Source organism: Bombus huntii, chromosome 3, assembly GCF_024542735.1.
Source record: "Bombus huntii isolate Logan2020A chromosome 3, iyBomHunt1.1, whole genome shotgun sequence".
Taxonomy (NCBI): domain Eukaryota; kingdom Metazoa; phylum Arthropoda; class Insecta; order Hymenoptera; family Apidae; genus Bombus; species Bombus huntii.
Window position 1 is genome coordinate 10,634,201 of NC_066240.1, and position 19,231 is coordinate 10,653,431.

A 19,231-nucleotide genomic window follows, 5' to 3' on the forward strand; every position below is an offset into this window, starting at 1 on the left:
CAGTCGTGGGCTCTCCTTTCTCTCCAGACGATAGGAAGACAGTTCACTGAAAACAGTTTATTATTAATAGATATGCCTTGGTTTCCCGAGCGAGTTGCCGGCTTTATTTCGAGGTTAGTCTGTACTGAGTTTTTGAACCGTACGTTTTATTCTCCTTGCTGCGTGGCCCTCCCTCCCTCCCCGTGCCCCTCCCCCTAGCCCCGGCCCGACCATTCCTTCCTCAGCCCCTGCTGAGCGGTTGTCGTTTTCCTTTTGCCTCCTCCCCTCTACTCTTCTCTTAAAAACGAGACTCGCCACCGACTTTCCGACAAAGGAATAAAGAAAAGAAACAACTAGCCACGCTACGCGGTTGAGGATGGCACGGCAAACCGTAGCACAGCACGGCATAGCGTGGCATGGTGGGTAGAGACTTTCCGTACAGGGAGAGCAAGGGGGTACTTGTCAAGCCAATGGCGCAGCTACTCAGGGACCGTGTTTTTCGTTTTCCTGATTTATTGTTATTTCAACGATTCTGATTCTTTGAAACGTTATCGTACGAGCAAATTTTCGTTATATCTTTTATACGTAGGCGTTATCGTCTTCGTTGACGAAATACAACAGCTTTATCGACGATACGATATGGATGATACAACAAGAATTTCAATGTTTCACGTTGTTTGTTATTGATTTGATTTGTTCCAAGAAGGGAGTTACAATCGTTGTGCATATATATCGATTAGTGTAAATTAGTTACAAGTTGGTGGAGACGTGGAAGATGAATATTAATAGATAAGTAGAAAATTGAATAACGATTTTGACAGAGAATTATGTTAACAAGAGACACGAAATACCGCTACTGGGTCTCGTGTATACATGACAAAGTGCTTTTCGGTAAAGTTCATTCATTACATTGTCAAAGGTGACGCCTATGTTTCTTCTGAAACACCGCTAGGAGATAATAGCGTGCGGGTACAGTCTCCAAAAAGAGTATTTCCCATTTATCCCACTACACTACTACATTTATGCACTTTAACCTTGAATAATTGAAAAACAAATAGTAAAATGCTTAGGAAGCATGGCATTTATCTCGGCTTTCTCAAATTATGCTTAACTCGGGAAACGCTGTGAGTTTCCTTAAGTATACTGGGTATTGCCTATTAAAATTTAGAAAGTTATTAACAGTTACTCAAATTTTAGTTCCATTAAAACCATCTTAATTTCTGGCCTAATTATCATTCATTCTTAAGACGATAATTAAACGAATGTTTTTGTTACGTAGATCGCTAACAGAAGCAACAGAAGATGTTGTACGATAAATATTCCGCTATAACGTAGCGTCGAAATATTAAGAATAATTATCATTATCTCTGGTGGACGGAAGATTAAAGCGCGGACCAAGTAAAAACCAAAGATGACCCTAAACCATTACTCATCGGTTGAAGTTTGCCGCGACGGAAGGTACAGTAGTCTGGTTGTGCGCCATTCTGACGAATTACGGGATTCTAGCGACGACTTCGACGACGCGACAATCTCGCCCGCAGGAACGATTCGACGCCGGGTCCTTTCAGACAGGAGCCCCGTTTTTCCGAATCCTTTAAAAGCGACTTTCTCCGCGAGCGAATCGGAGCAACGTCCGCACGCGATCACCGACGCAAAAATCCGGCGAAGGTTTGTTTGCGACCGCGATAATCGAAATCCTTAGGAGGCCCCCGGTTCCCTTTTTACGCATGCCGTTCGACGTCGCGGCGTCGACATTTAGTGTCGTCGTAGACCACGTTGAACCATCATCGGCTTCTTTCAAAACCCCACCAGCCGTACGAAGCTATCCTTCTTTGCCTCTCTCATAGACCTTCGCTGGACAAAAAGGAAAGAGAGAAGATGAGGAGAAAAGGAAAGTATACGCGTGGTTAGTACGAGAAAACGAGTACGAAGGTAAAAGGAAGACGGGAGGGAAAGAGATGGAGGTAGAGCAAGAAGGTTATATAGGAGGAAGACGGAGAGAACACAGAAAATAGGATAGGAAACGTAGAAAAGGAAGAACGCGAGAAACAGAAAGAAAGGGAAATAGAGGAAGATGGAATTACGAGAAGAAGAAGGGAATAGAATAAGAGAGACGGCCGGTGTAGTTAGAAGGAGAAGAGAAAGGAAAGGAGACGGATTCGATGGAGTAACAGAGAAAAGCTGACGAAAAAGTGGCAAAGGGAGGGAGGTGAAAGAGAGACGGACAGAAAGAGCGTGAATCGGAGGTTCGGAGCCGCGCCTCCTACCTTCAGGGCCCATGTATCCACGGCTCGGCACTGTTGACGACGCAGCGCCCTATGGAAGGGGAAAGGGAATTACGGGGAACGTGGTTTAGGCAAGAACGATCGTCCGTAGTCGTAGTCGGGCCACGAGTCGAGCGATGTCGTGTGACCGACCTCTCTCGTCGCGACCGCGTTTCTTTCTCTTTCGTCGCTTTTACCTGGATTAAATTCGACACCGAGTGTTGTTCGTTTCGCAGCCACACGGCTGCCTACGTGCGTGTAACTGAAAGTCAGTGACAGGGGAACGAGCATGCGAGCACGAACGTTTCGCCTTTGCGTCGAAAGCACGATAAACAAAAGATAGAAAGAAAAAGACGAGAAAGTTGACTGGGCGCCGACTGGGTCGTAAGTCGTAACTTCAAACGCTGCAACCAACCCTCGAAAACACGTGTCGTTCGTTCGGTGCGTTGTCGCGCACGTCGATCGTTGTGTGATCAACCGATGTCGACCGACTGTTATCAGGAGAGTATGAAGTTCGCGGAAGTGTGTTTGTTTTCCAATTTCTAGCAGTGGCTACGGTGAACCGTGCACGGGGGAAATCGGGCACGACGAGAGAACGACGAATGATTGTCAGGTGAAAACACAGCCGTGTTTTTTAACATCGGATACGGCGATATTCGTCGATCGTCATAGTGACATACGGCTGGCTGTTGCGACGCGAAGGAACAGGAAGAATTTAATACGGTGACGAGTTTGGGAAGAAAAATAAAAACAAAGTGGCGGAACAAGAAGCCTGGAAGGAAAGTGTGCGCAACGTTTGTGGATGCATGAGGGTCTCATGGCTACTGGATTCGTAAAGTGGTGGCGGGCAAGGTTCCTCGCTGGCTATAGACCCTTTTCTGGTAAGCTACTATGACGCCTCTCTGTCTTTCTCGCTATCGACTCTATTCGTCTACTTTTATCCATTCGACCCCCGCTTTTTCTTCCCTTATGTTTCTTTTTTGTCATATATACACTTCAAAATATCGATGTGCGTCGAAATCGCCGATGCATGGATAGATCGAGATATACCATATACGGATTTGTTCGGTCAGGGTCCGGTTATAGGCGTGATATTTTGCCCGAGTTGCGAGCCGCGTGGTGCGTGTTTCTCGATGATGCTACTGCAGTATGACAGAAGTGGATCCCACGTGGTGTTACGTCATACTTGCATTTTTCTTACCCGTTGATCTATAACCTTGTTCTGCTAAAAATTTGTCTGTTAACCGTCATTGGTTTCTTACTTTTCGAACAATTTGTAGAGCTTTCGAATATTTTCTGACGCAATTGAACGATAAATATTTTTATTATTTTCCTTTTTTCTATTTCAATTAATTATTGAACGTCGCATCAACCACTTTTATGGGTTATTACCGACTCAGAGACGAAATTTACAGCTCGTTATACAGTTTGGTATTATCTGATATTATTTGGTATATATTTTATAAATTCATCGATGATGTTATACATTCTATTTAGACAATACGTCGTTATACTAGTTGTAAAATGTTTATGCAACGGTATATATTTATGAATGTTAAATATTAGTTGAAATATAGTTGAACGTGCAGTTACTTATTTGTAAACTGTAATAATAATACAAATATATGTTTTGTTTTATTGTTAGTTTCAAAAAGAGTAGATAGAAATAAATTGAATAGCGCTTGAGGTACGCATTGACACTTATCATTTTTAGTTTCGTATGTGTAAAATATTGTAAGCGTGAAGATAAATATTTGAATGATTGATATTGATATCGAAGGCGGCACTCTATCAGCAAATAACTACTTTATCGTTACATGGTAACGATCTTTCAATAAACTAAAAAAACATTTACATAATATGTATAGATACTATAAGAAATAACATAGTCATTTTATAAATGCAAATAAAGATATGCGATGAAAAGAATGCGACATGTATTCTATCAAAAACCACTGATGAATTATTTTTATATTTTTTAACTATGATATTCTAAAGCGAAAGGTGACAAATTTTAATATTTACTATCTTACTTATTTAATTTTACTTATTTAGTTATTCGAAAAAAATTTCACTGCGAAGGGGATAACAGTTGTATAAATAACACTTAACATGTCATTAGTCTATAACTTTTAACACTTGTAAACCTACTTTAATGAAACAAACATAGCTATGTATGTTCCACCAGAAGCTAACATCTACTCGTAAGATGGAGGGTAAAAATAAAACGCGCTTCTAGTTAGCCGCGTTCCAGAATTCGAAAAATTTTAATTGATACAGATCTTCGTTCGCATCTTGCAAGTGGATCGTTCAGAAATAAAGAGTCGCTAGTTTAAATAACAGTTTAAAAACAGTAAATATTTCAATAAAAGTCAGCCATCCCATGATATTCGATAGAAAATTTATTCAAATTAATCATTTTATTCAGTATAATAAATATTACTCGTTATATCTCCATAATGTTTCACTTCTCATATTTTATATTCACTACAGACAAAATTAAATTTCATTTCATTCCGAATATTAGTATTACGTAATCTACGAATCGTCTCTTACGTTTGTCATACTGCAAATCAAAGCCATGCAGACTCGCTGATTAAAAATTATCGTATTAAAGGAAAACAAAAATCAGAAAAGGACAGAAAAGAGAAGCAAAAGCAAGAATGAACTAACACAATATCTTTCCATGTCGTCTATTAGTCTATCTCTATCCTCCGTCCTACAGTCGCGTCGTTGGGAAGAGAAACTGATCGAAAATCGTGGAACAATTGCCTGGGTCCGTCTATGTATGGGTAAGGCGCGCGGCGCAGCGAATCCCGCTTTTGAAGATCGGCCGATCTCGGATTCTCTTGCGGCGTTCCTCTTTATGGGTGTTTTCTCTTGCGTCGCGGGGCAAAATTTTCATACGAGTCGAGAGCCGAACGAGTAGGAACAGGGAAAGCTGTTGCGTCGGCAAATGATAAAAGTTACGAGCCGAGCAAACAGAAAGGGGTGATATACAAAGAAGAAAGCAGAAGCCGCTTGTGTCCCGCTCTCCCGCTGCTTTTCATTCAAGAGGGCGCAAAAGCGGTACGGTACACACGGTATAAACACACGCGCGCGCTCTTTCGTACACAGCGTATATATAGTACTACAGACTACATATACACGTACTATAGATTATACACGTAGCTGCACGAGGGGGAGGGTCGCGCGTCAAGGGTGGAGTTTAATTATCGAGACCTTGCAAGTTCGTTACATACATTAGTCCGGTGGTTAGATAAAAGGCGTCCATGGCTATTCTCTATTCCTTTGATATCAAAGCAAAGATTCTCTCTCTCTCTTTCTCTCTCTCTGTTCCCTCTTTCTACCCGTTCCACTGTGGTCTTCGCTCTCCATCTCAGTTTCCCCTTGTTCTTCCTATGTTTCTTCCTCTTCTCTCTGTCACGCTCTTCCCTCTGTTTCTCTCTTTCGCTCTCCGCCATTCTTTGTCTCCCTTTTTTTTTCTCCCCCGGTGCGTTCAGTGTCTTGGGTCTTTAACGCTCGCCCCACGAAAGAGTTACGGGCGTAATTACCACACGGCAGGTATCATTATACGCGTATATGCGTCCGTTTCTTTATGCAGATACGATTATCCCGCTTTTTCTTCTCTTCTTCTCTCTTTTTTTTTTTCTAATTTTTTGGTTTTGCTTTTTCCTTTTTCTCCGATGTTTTCTTTTATCTCTGCCCTACTTTCGGTTTTCCTTGTCCCCCTTTCGTCATTTCTTTTCCCTTCCTCGTTCTCTTTTCTGCGCGCGTGTGCAAGCGTTTTCTCGTCGTTTTTTTTCCCTCCTTTTTCATTCTTTTTCCTCCCGTTGGTCTCGAGTAATTGAAATTAGCGGCCGGCTTCGTTTATTACGAGTTTCGTATCGCTAATTATCGTTGCTTCGCGGTCCCTTTGATGCCGACGTTTTTAAGTATATATTTTACTGGAATCACGCTGCACCGGCTTAATGATGTATCGCGTGAATTAAGATAAAAGCGGAGGCTCCTCGAGACCGAAGAGACGGCCTACCATCGTAGAAGGGAAACGTGTAAACGGTGGCCAAAGCACTCGAAACATTCTCCGGCTACTCGGAACTCGAATCGCCGCGGAACTCGTTTTATCGAACCCCGATTATGTATTGAGCATTCCCTTAATATTTTGGTCGATTGCTCGGCCAACTTGCAACAGAATCCGATCCGAGTAGCTTAAATAATTCTAACGTTTAGCTATGTTACATTCGCGTAGTTGTATTTTAATTGGCACTGCAATATCTTTTTCTCCTTTTGCATTGTTTTATCGAGCCGAGAAAAAATATTATAGCAATGACAAGGAATTTAGTACTACAGTACGATGAAATACTAAAAAATGTTCAAGTACTAAAATAATATAAATTTAAAAATAAAAAAAAAATTTTAAGGAACTGTACAAAATTTGTAAACGTTTACCTTTTCCGAAAGAAATGTTTATTTTTCTAAACTCTCGCACCTATTGCAAGACCCTCGTAAAATTCTAACGTGCATCTTCAATATTCATTGATCGATAGTCTGAGCAGTAATTGCTGACAGTTGTTAGAGCTTGTTCTTTTTACTATGGCTGGATGTTGGACGCATGTAGGACGGCCGCCTATTACAATCCATGAATTCCAAAAGAAATGAAAAGCTTTCCTTCTTAATTGAATTGCTTATTGCGTTGTACCGATCATTATGAAATAAGAGAAGTGTGCACCAATGTGTGTAACGCTGCGTTAAATTACACCTCCGTCGTTTCCTTATTTATTTATATTTTTATTATTGGATTTTGTTAATCATCATTGATATTGACAAATTAGTATCACGATTGACATTGTTTGATAAGATATAAAACAATTAAATTGACAAAGATAATAAGTTAAGTATCTTTTTCAGAGATAGTTTCCATGTGTTTCGTAAGAAGGAAAGAAAGATGAAACGTTTTTTTATATCGACGTTCAATTTCCTAACTTTCGATATGTGTATACGAAATTCCTAGATATAGAAAATCCTTCGAACAGTCGTCCCTACGTGTGTGGCGAGGTCCATTAGATAAAATCTTTACTTAAGATTCTCTTTTCCTTTTACGTTGTGGGTGGGAAAGAGGTCGTTCCAAATTTATTGCTCCCTATCACTCCTTTACATTGATCTCGCCATTCAAATCTTATCGTTGTACATTTACCACCAACGAGTATACGAATTAACACCTTCTTACCAACTACTACTAATAAATAACTATTTTTATTAGCGAACTTGGCAAAATTGTTTGTACGAAAAATTATATTATAAAAGTTCGAAATTTTATTTTGCCAATATTCGAATATTCCTCGATCTAGAATTTGCATATCTTACAAGTACAGGTATTACATATGGAAACATTCTGTGTAAATAATAATAATAATAATATTCTAATCTGTCTAATATTCGGTCTAATAATATTCTATCGAATACACAGCGTATAAAACATTTTATATTTAATTGCATAGTTTATTCGATCCAACCATCCAGGAAATATATTTAAACGATGCACATTTGCTCCAAAGCGTCGGTGAAAACTTTAGAAATTTTGTAAAAAGCGGCGCTCCATGTACCGCATCATGGCGGCGGACGTGTCGTGTTTCGTAGATGCTCATTTATGTATGGTAGTTGCGCAAAGATATCTTTTCAGTATTTCATTTCGTAGAACGCTTTTACACAGGCGTCTAGGTAACGGTAAACGGCAGTGTAATGCAGACACATTAAAGATACATTACACTTCCTTCGGCGAGTGTGCAAAACGTTTCTGAAATAAACGCTGGAAATGGATGTGTTCTCGCCATCCCTTTCAGTGGAACTTTCGTTAATTCGTTCGCTCGCTCGTTCGCTCGCACCGCGCGAATAATTTCGGCCGAGCAATAGACCGAATGCATTAAAGATAATTGCGCTTTTATGCACGGAATCCGGTCTCTCTGTAATTATGAAACAGCAACCCTTTGATCTGTAATTTACGCGTTTAAACGCGTTCGCATCCATCAATTTCTAGACACGCTTCCGCCGATTAAAATTTTTCCTCTGTCATTTTTTGCTCAATTTTTCAAATCTTTTTAACGTCGTCGACTCTTTCTGTGTTCACCTTATTTTCGTGCCGATCTTCTATTTATTTTGTTTCTTGTCTATATTAGCTGTTGCTTCTTTTCTTGTTTTAAAAGTTGTGTAGCATAGATCGAGGCACGTAAACAATGATCTCGTTGGATTCGATTTAATGTGAAAGAAACGTGACCGTGAGATAGGTTTGACGATCTGTTGTATTTATTTCTGGTGATTCGAAGTTACATCCCCTTGAAAATAGTCCGAAAATACTTCCTACACTCCGTAACTTAAGTACCGAGTGGCACTCAGAAACTGACTATAAATATAGGCTTTACCGTGGAGGATGTTACTTTGATACCTTTGAGATTCTGACTTTTGTTTACGAGCGACGCCGCCGCTCGACCGTAGATAACAGTTTCATTCCCTTTGATGAGAACTTCATGCAACGTAAAACAAAGCTACGAAGAGGAATATGTTTAACGAGCTAGCGTAAAACGAGTAGAACCACTCTGATCTTATAATTATATTAAGCTTCGTTTTCATAAAACCAACATCTCATTTAAAATAAAATTTCATTCGTTAAAATATCAGTGTGATATCCACTTGCGTGAATATCGACGATTATTATACAACGTACGATCTCACTTGCGTAGGATTTTTCATAGCTTTCGTCGCGGTTTATCATAAGATAGTTAGAGGCTGGTAAAAATATCGGTTAAATCTTGGTCCGTCCATTATTACTGACAAGTTAACGATCGTTTGGTTACAGTGGTTGGTAATACGGAAGGCAGCGACTCGGAGGAACTTCTTGGCGGTATCTCGGCACCTCGTAGCGGTTCGCCACCGGAATCCCAGCCAATTCTATTAGAAACAGAGGCACCACAGGTCGCGGTTGACGCTTCCACCAGTCCTACGCCGGCCACCGGAAATGACGAGCAGCCGAGTGCTAGTACAACGAAGCAACTCAGTTTCGAGGTATTATTAACTCCCTTGCTTGTTAAAGAGGAAACAATAAAACAATATGTTGTTGTTTTTAAATTTCAACAACTTTTTTTCTAAATTAATCCTCGATTAACCCTCTAACATTACGTTTAATCTTTCATTGGGAACGTAAAGATAGTAGATCTTTTAGAACAAATTTTCATCTCCTAAGAGATTGAACTTATCTTATTATACAACGTAATCGATCCTTACAGCAAATCTGTATCATTGGATCCTTTGCGATTCAAACTCGGTATAAAATATATTCTTTTCAGCTATAATTTAATATATGTATCTAAGCACCTTATCGAACTTACTAACTTATCGCGATAAGATACAAATGAAAGATAATAATAAATTAATATACAGGGTGGTTGGTAACTGGCGGTACAACCGGGAAGGGGGTGATTCTACGTGAAAAAAGAAGTGGAAAATATAGAATAACAATTTTTCGTTCGAGGCTTTGTTTTCGAGAAAATCGACTTTGAATCTTGGCTCGGTACGCGCGCACTTTATCGCGTCTCGTTATAACGGATCTCACTGTAGATCGTTGTCTCGATGGAAAAATTAAAAAAGAATTTCTTTTATTCTATATTTTCGACTTCTTTTTTCACCCCCTTTCCGCTTGTACCACCAGTATACCAACCACCCTGTATACAATACACGTAATATATAGAATCAATAATAAAATATTGCTGAGACCGCAGACTCTGCACGATTTACATATTCCAAGTAATAAAATATCTCGTCCCATTTCTATTTATCATTGATTTGAAACTTTTATTACTGAACTGTTGGTCCGGTTGCAGGAATTCGAATGCGACGTTTCGGTAGCGGAGGGTGACCGAAGACGGCAAGAATTCTCATTCACCCTGTACGATTTCGACGGCCACGGGAAGATAACAAAGGACGACATAGCCGGCCTGGTTACTACCATTTACGATACTCTGGGCGCTTCTATCCAGGTACCACCGTGCGGCAGTAAGACGATTAAGGTGAAATTGACTGTGTCGCCAGATCAGAGAACCAGCCAGACGCGATCGGCTGGCGGCTGTTTGAACGCGTCCACGCAGCCGGCTGCTGCTACGAGCTTTTCCGGAAATTCGTCCTGCTGCCATTTAAAGCACGCGTCCTGCAACAATGCCGGGACCCATACTGGCGCGCATGGTTTACGTAGAGTTCCTAGAAGGAGGAGGGTGCCACGACACCGTTGCCAGGTAAGATTGATGCCCCTACGAGGCGAGGATTCGAGGCTTTGGGTTTTTATGGAGCCGCGTCTCTTCTTTCGTAACCCGACAATTCTAGAAGCTAGTGGCGGATTTATCATTTCTGCCTTTCGAGATTTATCGTTCGCGGGATAGGAGGGGGGTCTGTTCCTTCTGATTCTTTCTTTATCCGTTTTTCTCCCCTACCCCCCTTTTTTTTTATTTTTATTATCGATGTTGGACAGATGTAACAGGGTTCCTCGCGGATTGCCTTTTTATTGTCGGGGTGTTCGAACTCTCGGAATTCTGAATGAAACAGCTGCGCGTCGTTGTATGGTAGTTATTTGAATCTTGGAATATAAAGAAGATAGGTTTGTGATAGGAATTTTTATATTTTAATGTCAAAGGATGTCAGATTAACGCGTAGGACAATATGTACATATCGATAAAGATATGTTTTATGTAGCATACGACAAATATCAGAAAGTGTTTGTATATTTGTTAAATGATGTTATTTGTAAGTAATATTACACGTTCGATAAATCGAAATATATTATTTTTATATGCTGTTTTAGAACGAAGAGAAGGAGGTGGATACCCACAGCGAGGATGACGGTGAAAACGCACGAACAAATCGAATAAAGCAGGAGGAATTACGCAAAAGGGTGGGGCCCGTGCCTCATTTACCATCACCCTATTCCAATAGCTCCGAGGGTGATATTAGCGATGACAGTGATGTTTCTCCCGCAGTTTCCCCCTTGACGCCACTTCTCACGACTAATCAGCGAAAACGCAGTGGTGCCCTACAAAGGCAACAGCTCTTGGAAATTATTCAGGCGAACATGGAAAAGAATAATCTCAGTTTTCATACATCAAGGTACGTCTTTCGCGTTCAATCGCATGGAAAATCGCGTGACGTGCTCTCGAAGAAAAGGAACTATAGCGCAAATAAATACATATTTCGTACAGAGATTCCTAACAAGATTGTTCCATTTCAGTAGTCTTATCTACATTTTCTGATATCTTGCCTAAATATATATCGCGTGTGGTATGTATAGGATACATAATACAGATAATTTTTAACGAGTTAAATCGATCTTTTCTTAGAATCTATTTTTTTTTTTTTTTTGGCAGTATTCGCAAAAATCCGCGATATATTTACGTAAAATATTTCCTTTTCCATCGGTAAGATTTCTTTATGTTAATATCATCGACCGAATATATGCTATAATAACAATTAAATTCGCAATTGTTATTTGCTGTTCGCTTGAAGAAAGTAACAATAAAAATATAACGCTTCTGACACACCAGGAAACGATATCAGAACGAGCAACTGCGCATTCCATCCCAAGCCCCGCACGTCGAGACTTCACCTCACTACAATCAAGATTGTCGTTCACCATCGGAATCTCGGCCCACGGCGACAGCTTACCATAAGCCTACTCGGGAAAAGCCTCAGGGTTTCACGTCGTTCTCCAAGGTACCTGCGAAGCATAGGGGGAATCTGAGGAAGACGCGTGCACACTACGGACTTCAGAGGAATAACACGACGGTGCAACCGCCACGAGCATACGTTCAACCTCAAGTTCTACCGAGAAATGTGATCAGCCCGAACGTCTATATAGATCAACAAACCACTGCGCCAGCTAACGCGAATCGTAATGGCGGCAATCTGATATCGAACAATCAGCACCCTATTAATCAAACTCCGACCAACAATCATAACGTTCAGCGTAGCGAGACGCAGTTTGGTCAAACGCCTCAACAGTGTGGTAAGTCGAGCAAGAAACATCAACTGAAGCATGCGACCAGGGAACAGGATCAGGCCAGAGCTATGGTCCAAGTTGTTCGTTGGTTGGAACGAGAATTTTCGCAGAACGCCGCTGCGAGCTCCGGTAGGAAGCACGTTCACGAACATATTCATCATCATTACCATCATTACCACACGGAGGCGCTTGTTTGATTCGTTCTTCGTTCGAGGAGCTTTTGCGCGAATGTAACGAGATTCTTTGGTGATTGCATTAGTCCTCGAGCGATAGGGTGGAGACTGAGTGATCTGTGCTGTTCTTTAAAAGATTTTTTTCTGATTGCCGGCTGCCAGAAATCAGTCGATTGATCTATTATTATTTAGCTGTAGGGTCGACCGTTGGAAATTTAAAACTATAGCCTGTTTTCTTCTGTTTTTACACATCCCTACGATAATTATTGTATCTAGTGATTGAAATGAATATTTCACAGTTAGAATAGAAATCGAATTCAGTCGTTCATCCTATGATTTCCGAGGATCAGTGTAGTAAAAAACACCTACAGCCAAACTTTTGTTCATCTATTCCTACACTTTGCGGTTTGTACATTTTTATTCGCTCGAATGTACTGAGTTCCTGCGTAAATTTTAATTCCGAAATATCGAGATATTCTAATGGAAGTTACGAAGATCACTGCCATGTTTCGTTCTTTTTAGAAAGAAGGTATTATCGAACCCGATTTTAACATAGTCGATCAATAACGAACCAAAGCGCACTTTTTAAAAATGGATACTCGAATAGCTTTGGATCATTGTAAGTATCGACTAAGCAATGTATCGAGAAGTTTTATTCTTGAGACATGTAATCCTGTTTATATTTTAATTATTTATCGTATGGTATAAGACGATCTTTCCTCGTTTACGTTTTCAATTTCCAGAGCAAGGGATATGTGTATCTTCCTCAATTTGTAATAGTATTACAAGTGAACGAAGAAAATCTAAGATGATGAAAATCTAGATGATACCAATGATCTATTACTATACCGAAGTGCTTATTACGAAGGTTGTTATTTCTGAAATTTTTACAACGTCTCGCTACTGTAATGCTCGATATTTATAGTCACACGCATACACAATAGTGATTCGTTTTTGTACATAATCGTGTGTAAAATATGAACGAAGTTCGACGATTTTATACAATTCTTTAAACCGACTTTTAATTTATTAAAAGGAAATACTTTTAGTTTTCCTTCGAACTCGAATCACGTACAAAATCGTACAAAATCCTCCATTTTAATTTACGTGGCTTTTACATATTTTAGTACAAAGTGTAAAGATTTGTTCTACAGAGAAATTTTATTATAATCCGACGAACATACAAACTGTTTTGATTACTATAACAATGATTTTAAAACAATTTACTCAATTAATTTATAATGTATAATGTCACTTTAGACGGAACAGTATTAGTGCGTAACAATAACGTAACCACTATACAGAATAAAGTTGCCTAGCGAGAGCATGAATTGAATTTCTAAAAATTACATACGTATGCAAAGTAGAAAATCACGAGAACTAGAAATATTTTAAAGTTCGTGGCGTTGAATAAATACGAAAATAACACTAAATAATAAGAGACAAAGTGCTTTTCTGACTAGAGCTTTCTTGCTGAAGGTATGAGCAAAACCTCAAGGAGAATGCCCAAGATCTTATCTTGAACGTTAAGCGTTTTAAAATAACTTTTCTCGGACACTTTCCTTGGAACAATCTGTAATTCGACGAAATGTATTTATTTAACTGAGCTATGAAATAAGAAAATTGTAGATAAATATTTAGTCAAAGTGTCAGGAATATTGGCTGATTGCAAAACTTTGAGCGAGTAACAATTTTTGTTACTTAGCGGATAAATATTTATTGAAAATAATGAATGACTCGTTTCATAAATCAATTGAAATCAATCAGCTAAATTTTCTTAATAATTCGATTTTACTCAGAAAATTGATTTAAAGAAAGGAGAGAGAAAGATATATCTGCAAAGGAAGTAAAATTTATTGATCTAAAAACATATATAAGAAGATAACTTTTATAGAATATATTAAAGCGTTTGCAGTCATTCAATATCTTCCTTGATCTGATATTCAGCGTTGTAATTTTTACGAAAACTTTTTTTTCTCGTAACGATTACATCGCAAATCGATGGTGCTTCTATATTCCAACGAATAAAATAGTATGCCCCGTAATGGCGTTAATCATTACTTCATTGTATTTATACAATATTTCTCGACAATACAAGAAAGTATTAAGGTAATGTAATCGTAAGAAAACAATTATGAAATTTACAATTCTGTACGCTATATTTCCAATTATTGTTTCAATTCTGTAATTCACAAATGACGAAGACTTGGTAGGAAAATATGCGATGGCACGGAATTTTTGTTGTAGCAAAATCTTTATGTGTATATAATCTTTCTGTTATATAGAGTATCGCTGATAATTATTTGAGATGCGACACAACGATAAAAATTACATGAAGTAAATTCATTGAGAAAGAAATAATTTACTACAAAAGTTTTTATATCTTTTTATTATCGAATAGTTCGTTATTGAGGATTTGATTAAAACACATAAAGTTTTTGAAATAATTACCACTGATGTAATAAATTTAACCCAAGCGTATGAGTGATAAAAATATTATGATGTCAGAAATTAATGTCAAGAATTATTATACGTATCTTTTGAGGCGTAACATTGAACGTGCATAAGATTTTCACAAAAAAAAAAAAAAAAAAAAAGTAAAGCTGAAAAGAACGGACTTGTTAAGAGTGCCTTGTCATATCTCTGTTACTACGCAAGTATTAATTATCGAATCTCAATGTACGAAAACACTTCCTTGAATTTCGATGGACCCATTTATTATTAACGCAGCTACAATTATTTTCACTAGCAGTACGTTATTAAGCTACGTATTTCTTTATATTAATTTGGAAATGCATGATGCTTAGAATCTAACAACTGGAATTGTTACGGATATTTTTCTATCGGAGTACTCGAGGAAAAAAGGATTATAATTATAATATTTATTAATTACAATAGATATTACTAACAATACGATTAAACTATGACAATTGCTACTTTGTACATTTATAAATCTTGGATGGTGGTGCTGTCCAGCGACATGTAATTTTATATCGATCTTTGTAATCATTGTAGATATTTTGTGTAATGTATTTTTTATTGATATTTATTAAAAACACATTTTGATACTACATCATCGGAATTCATTATGGAATTCATTCACTCCAGGGTGTTTCATAAAGAAAACCAATAAAATTTCGACATTATTTTCACTTCTCTATGTGCGCTTCTTTTCTACCTCCATATTTTATTCTCATATTTGTAAAGAGGTTTTTGAAAGTCGGTTGAAATCATGGAACGATAGAATGATAAAAATATAATTGCATCGCGAATAAACTTTGTAAATGCTGCCAATTTTCCTTTAGTGTCTGCGACTAAAACCAGAGGGATGTTTAATATTCCTTTTAAATTGTTATAACAGAGAAGAAATGAGAGTGTTCATGCTCGTAGTACCAGTTGTTTCACAGTACAGGTGCTGCACCATACGGCCAAGTGCTGAAGATGGCAAATGCTAGCATATACAAGAACCTATAAAATTAGGGATCTGCCATGTTTGGTTGCACGTTAGCATGTACAAGAACCTATGTATTTAATAAAGTCAGGGATCTGCCCTGTTTGGTTGCACACTAGTGTAGTATCGTGGACAAATGGTCTACGAAATATAGGGTGAACTATATTGTACCATATTGTATTGAATCATATTGTTGTAAACTATTAGTTGTGAGTTGTGTTGAATGAACTATTTAGCTATCTTAGTTATAGTACATTATTCTATTTAGTTCACGTTAAATAACCATCATTTCCTGTTTAATCCATCGTAAATAGATCTATCGATCAATAAACTTATCATATAGGATAGATATGATACGATAGATAATAGACTGCCGAAGGTGTTTAAGATAGATGTAGAAATTCAGCAAGACGGAATAATAGATCAGTCTCAATTTGACTTTGCAAACCCGATCGTAGTCGAAAAAAGAAAGGGGATCGATCTTCTCATGTTCCTATCGGGGAAAGTAGTAAAGAATGTACGGCAGTTGCACTTCCCACGAGTCCTTCTTGTTTTGAGGACACCATCGTCATCAAAAAAAAATTTATTAGACGGATCGGTTACAGCGGACATAACCACGGTAGCGTCGTATGGAGACAACACGACCGGTTGCGATGAGGATTTCGTAGGATTTACAGAATATCGTGCAAACTGTACAGTCGAAAAAATAAAACCTAGCACGAGTACGTCAAAAAGGTGCGACAGTGGAACGTAGAAAGTTTCCTTAGTATCTTCGAGCGTGATTTCGCAGCCAAATCGAAGCAGTTTCGGATCGGTAACGAGATAATTCAAATTTGTAAACGTAGACTGCGTGGTATGTCTATCGTCGAAGCCAGGAACGCATTAAAACATGTTCGGAGCCCGTAGAATTGCGGATAGTCAGAGAACCGACTTTCGTTTTAGATGAAGAGCTAGGTAATACGTGGTGCGATATTCTTGTACGCACTCGAAGCGACTCAAAAGTGTCGACGCTGAAACAAGGGAAAGCGGCTGATGTTCGCGATTCCATAAATTTCGTGCAAAGAAAACCACTTTTAAATGTAAGATAGTTGGTACCCTGATGAAGGATAGAGAGAACACAAGTTCTAAGGAGCGAATGAAAAGCGAGAATGAGGCAGCTACGAGAAAATTTCAGGTGGTGCGAATGCAAGTGATCAATCCGACCTTTTGTTCGCGAAGGGCGTTTAACAAGAGACGCAAGAAGACGACAACATACAAGACGGGGGATCTGGTGGCGATCAAGAGGACGCAAGCCGGTCCTGAGTTAAAGCTCCACTCGAAGTTCCTTGGGATATACCGTGTGGCGAAAGTTTTACGAAATGATCTTTATATGGTACAGCGAGAAGGCGAACACGAGAGGCCCCAAACGACCTTCACGGCGGCTGATCATTTGAAATGGTGGGACATTGTTGAAGTTAGTAGTGAAATTAGCGACGATAAACACATCTGGGGTCCGATGTATTTGTCAGATTGGCCGAGTGTAATATCGTGGACAAATAGCCTAAGAAATATCGGGTGAACGATAAACAATAAACAATAAAACTTTGAAGTGCCGTTAAGTCAAAAGGGTCCGGGAGTTTTTACCGGATCGTTACCTCGAAATCGTTACCGGGTGTTCGTTACCTGATGAGTCGAGTGGAGGAGTTGTGAGTTCAGAGTCGAGTGATGAAAAGTCGAGTTGAGATAGTCGTGAGTGAAGAGTCGAGTTGTGAGGAGTTGTAAACTATTAGTTGTGAGTTGTGAATTAACTATTCAGTTGTCTTAGTTATAGCACATTACTATATTTAGTTCACGTTAAAGAACCATCATTCCCAGTTTAATTCATCCTAAATAGATCTATCTGTTCGGGATTTTGAGTGATCGTCCGTATATGACTTAGACAATAATTATCCCTTTTTTGAAATTTGAAATTGCGAATTATATCTATCCTCCCCGAGCTGCAAATCTGAGGGTTCAAAGGTCGGGAAAAATCTCCGGTCAAGTAGGGACGATGGACGGATGAGACCCAACGACTGGTGGTGATGATAGGCGGACGAGACCCAACGGCTGGTGGGGAGCACCAGCGACATACTAGGGCAATCATCAACAGACCGTCGTACTGTGCGTGTGTGATATTTCAGTCTCAACGAGATCTTACAACCGTCGTGTTCAGACTTATTTGTATACAAGTGCAAATAAAATGACAAATTACGCTAACGCTCGATCTATTAAACCTCCTCCACGTTGAGCGTTAAGTCATTTAAGGTACGTGATATCAACCGAATATAAAAGTTTTATTGTTGCATTGTTACTTCGTCGGATCGAGTAATATTGCTTGTCACTATCTGTGTAGTCGATAGCAGATTTTCAATATAGTTACATAAAAATTTATATTTTTCAACTCTTCCAAAAATTTGTTTGTTCGATACTAATAGTTTTTCGACATAAATTATTACGCGATTTTGTTATTCGTAGAACCGTGCAATTTAATAGGTTCTTGTCTATGCTAGCGTGCAACCAAACAGAGCAGATCTCTAATTTTATACGTTCTTGTATTGTTAAAGTGTTTCATGGTTCAGCATTTGGCCGTATGGTGCAGCATTAATCCTGAAACAACCAGAACCATAACCGTTAGCACTCTCATTCCCTATCTGTCATAGCTTGTAAACAAGAAATAAAAGCAGATGCAAAAAATGGACGCACGGAGACGGGATAGAGAGCAAATTGGGTTATGTGGTGTTGATAGAATTTGGGGAAAATCACCAACACGAATCGAAGAGTAAGAATTTATAATATTTTATTTTGTAATCAAAGTATACATCAATTATATTATACATATATGTTTATTCTTATAAATTGTTAAATGTTTTGTGTTTAACATAGTTCTGACGAAGATGAAGAGACTAACAAGTACAAAGACAGTATTATACCAAAAGATAGAAAAAGGAAACATGAGATAAAGAAGAAGGTATGAAAACATAGTTTAACTTCTCATTAATTTAATAAGTAAATTTATTTTTGTACTTCCATATACCTTTCTTATTATATTTTGTATATGTAAAAATTAGTTTCTTTATAACGTTATTTGTTACAGACTTTTCTTGTAAGTTATAATAAATGTTTTTTATCATTGTTTTAGAAAAGTAAAAAACTAAAGAAAGAAAAGAAAGCTAAGAAAGACAAAAAGAAGAAACGGAAAAAGAAAAGGTCAGATAGTAGCTCCGACAGCGAACCTGAGGAATTAGAATGGGTGGAAAAGAATGGAATTAATGATAAAGCAAAGGTTAAAAAGGGATCAAGTTCAGATGAGAGT

General features: G+C 38.5%; 1 protein-coding gene across 1 annotated transcript; it reads left to right on the plus strand.

Annotated features, from left to right (window-relative positions):
• Window positions 1–1,236: 1,236 nt before the first annotated feature.
• LOC126863746 (protein naked cuticle homolog) lies at window positions 1,237–18,886 on the plus strand. Its single transcript, XM_050614214.1, has 7 exons — window positions 1,237–3,124; window positions 9,094–9,299; window positions 10,115–10,522; window positions 11,086–11,387; window positions 11,822–18,183; window positions 18,483–18,697; window positions 18,802–18,886. The coding sequence occupies exons 1-5, from the start codon at window positions 3,046–3,048 to the stop codon at window positions 12,471–12,473; spliced, it is 1,647 nt and encodes a 548-aa protein (XP_050470171.1). The 5' UTR covers window positions 1,237–3,045; the 3' UTR covers window positions 12,474–18,183; window positions 18,483–18,697; window positions 18,802–18,886.
• The last annotated feature ends 345 nt before the right edge of the window (window positions 18,887–19,231 follow it).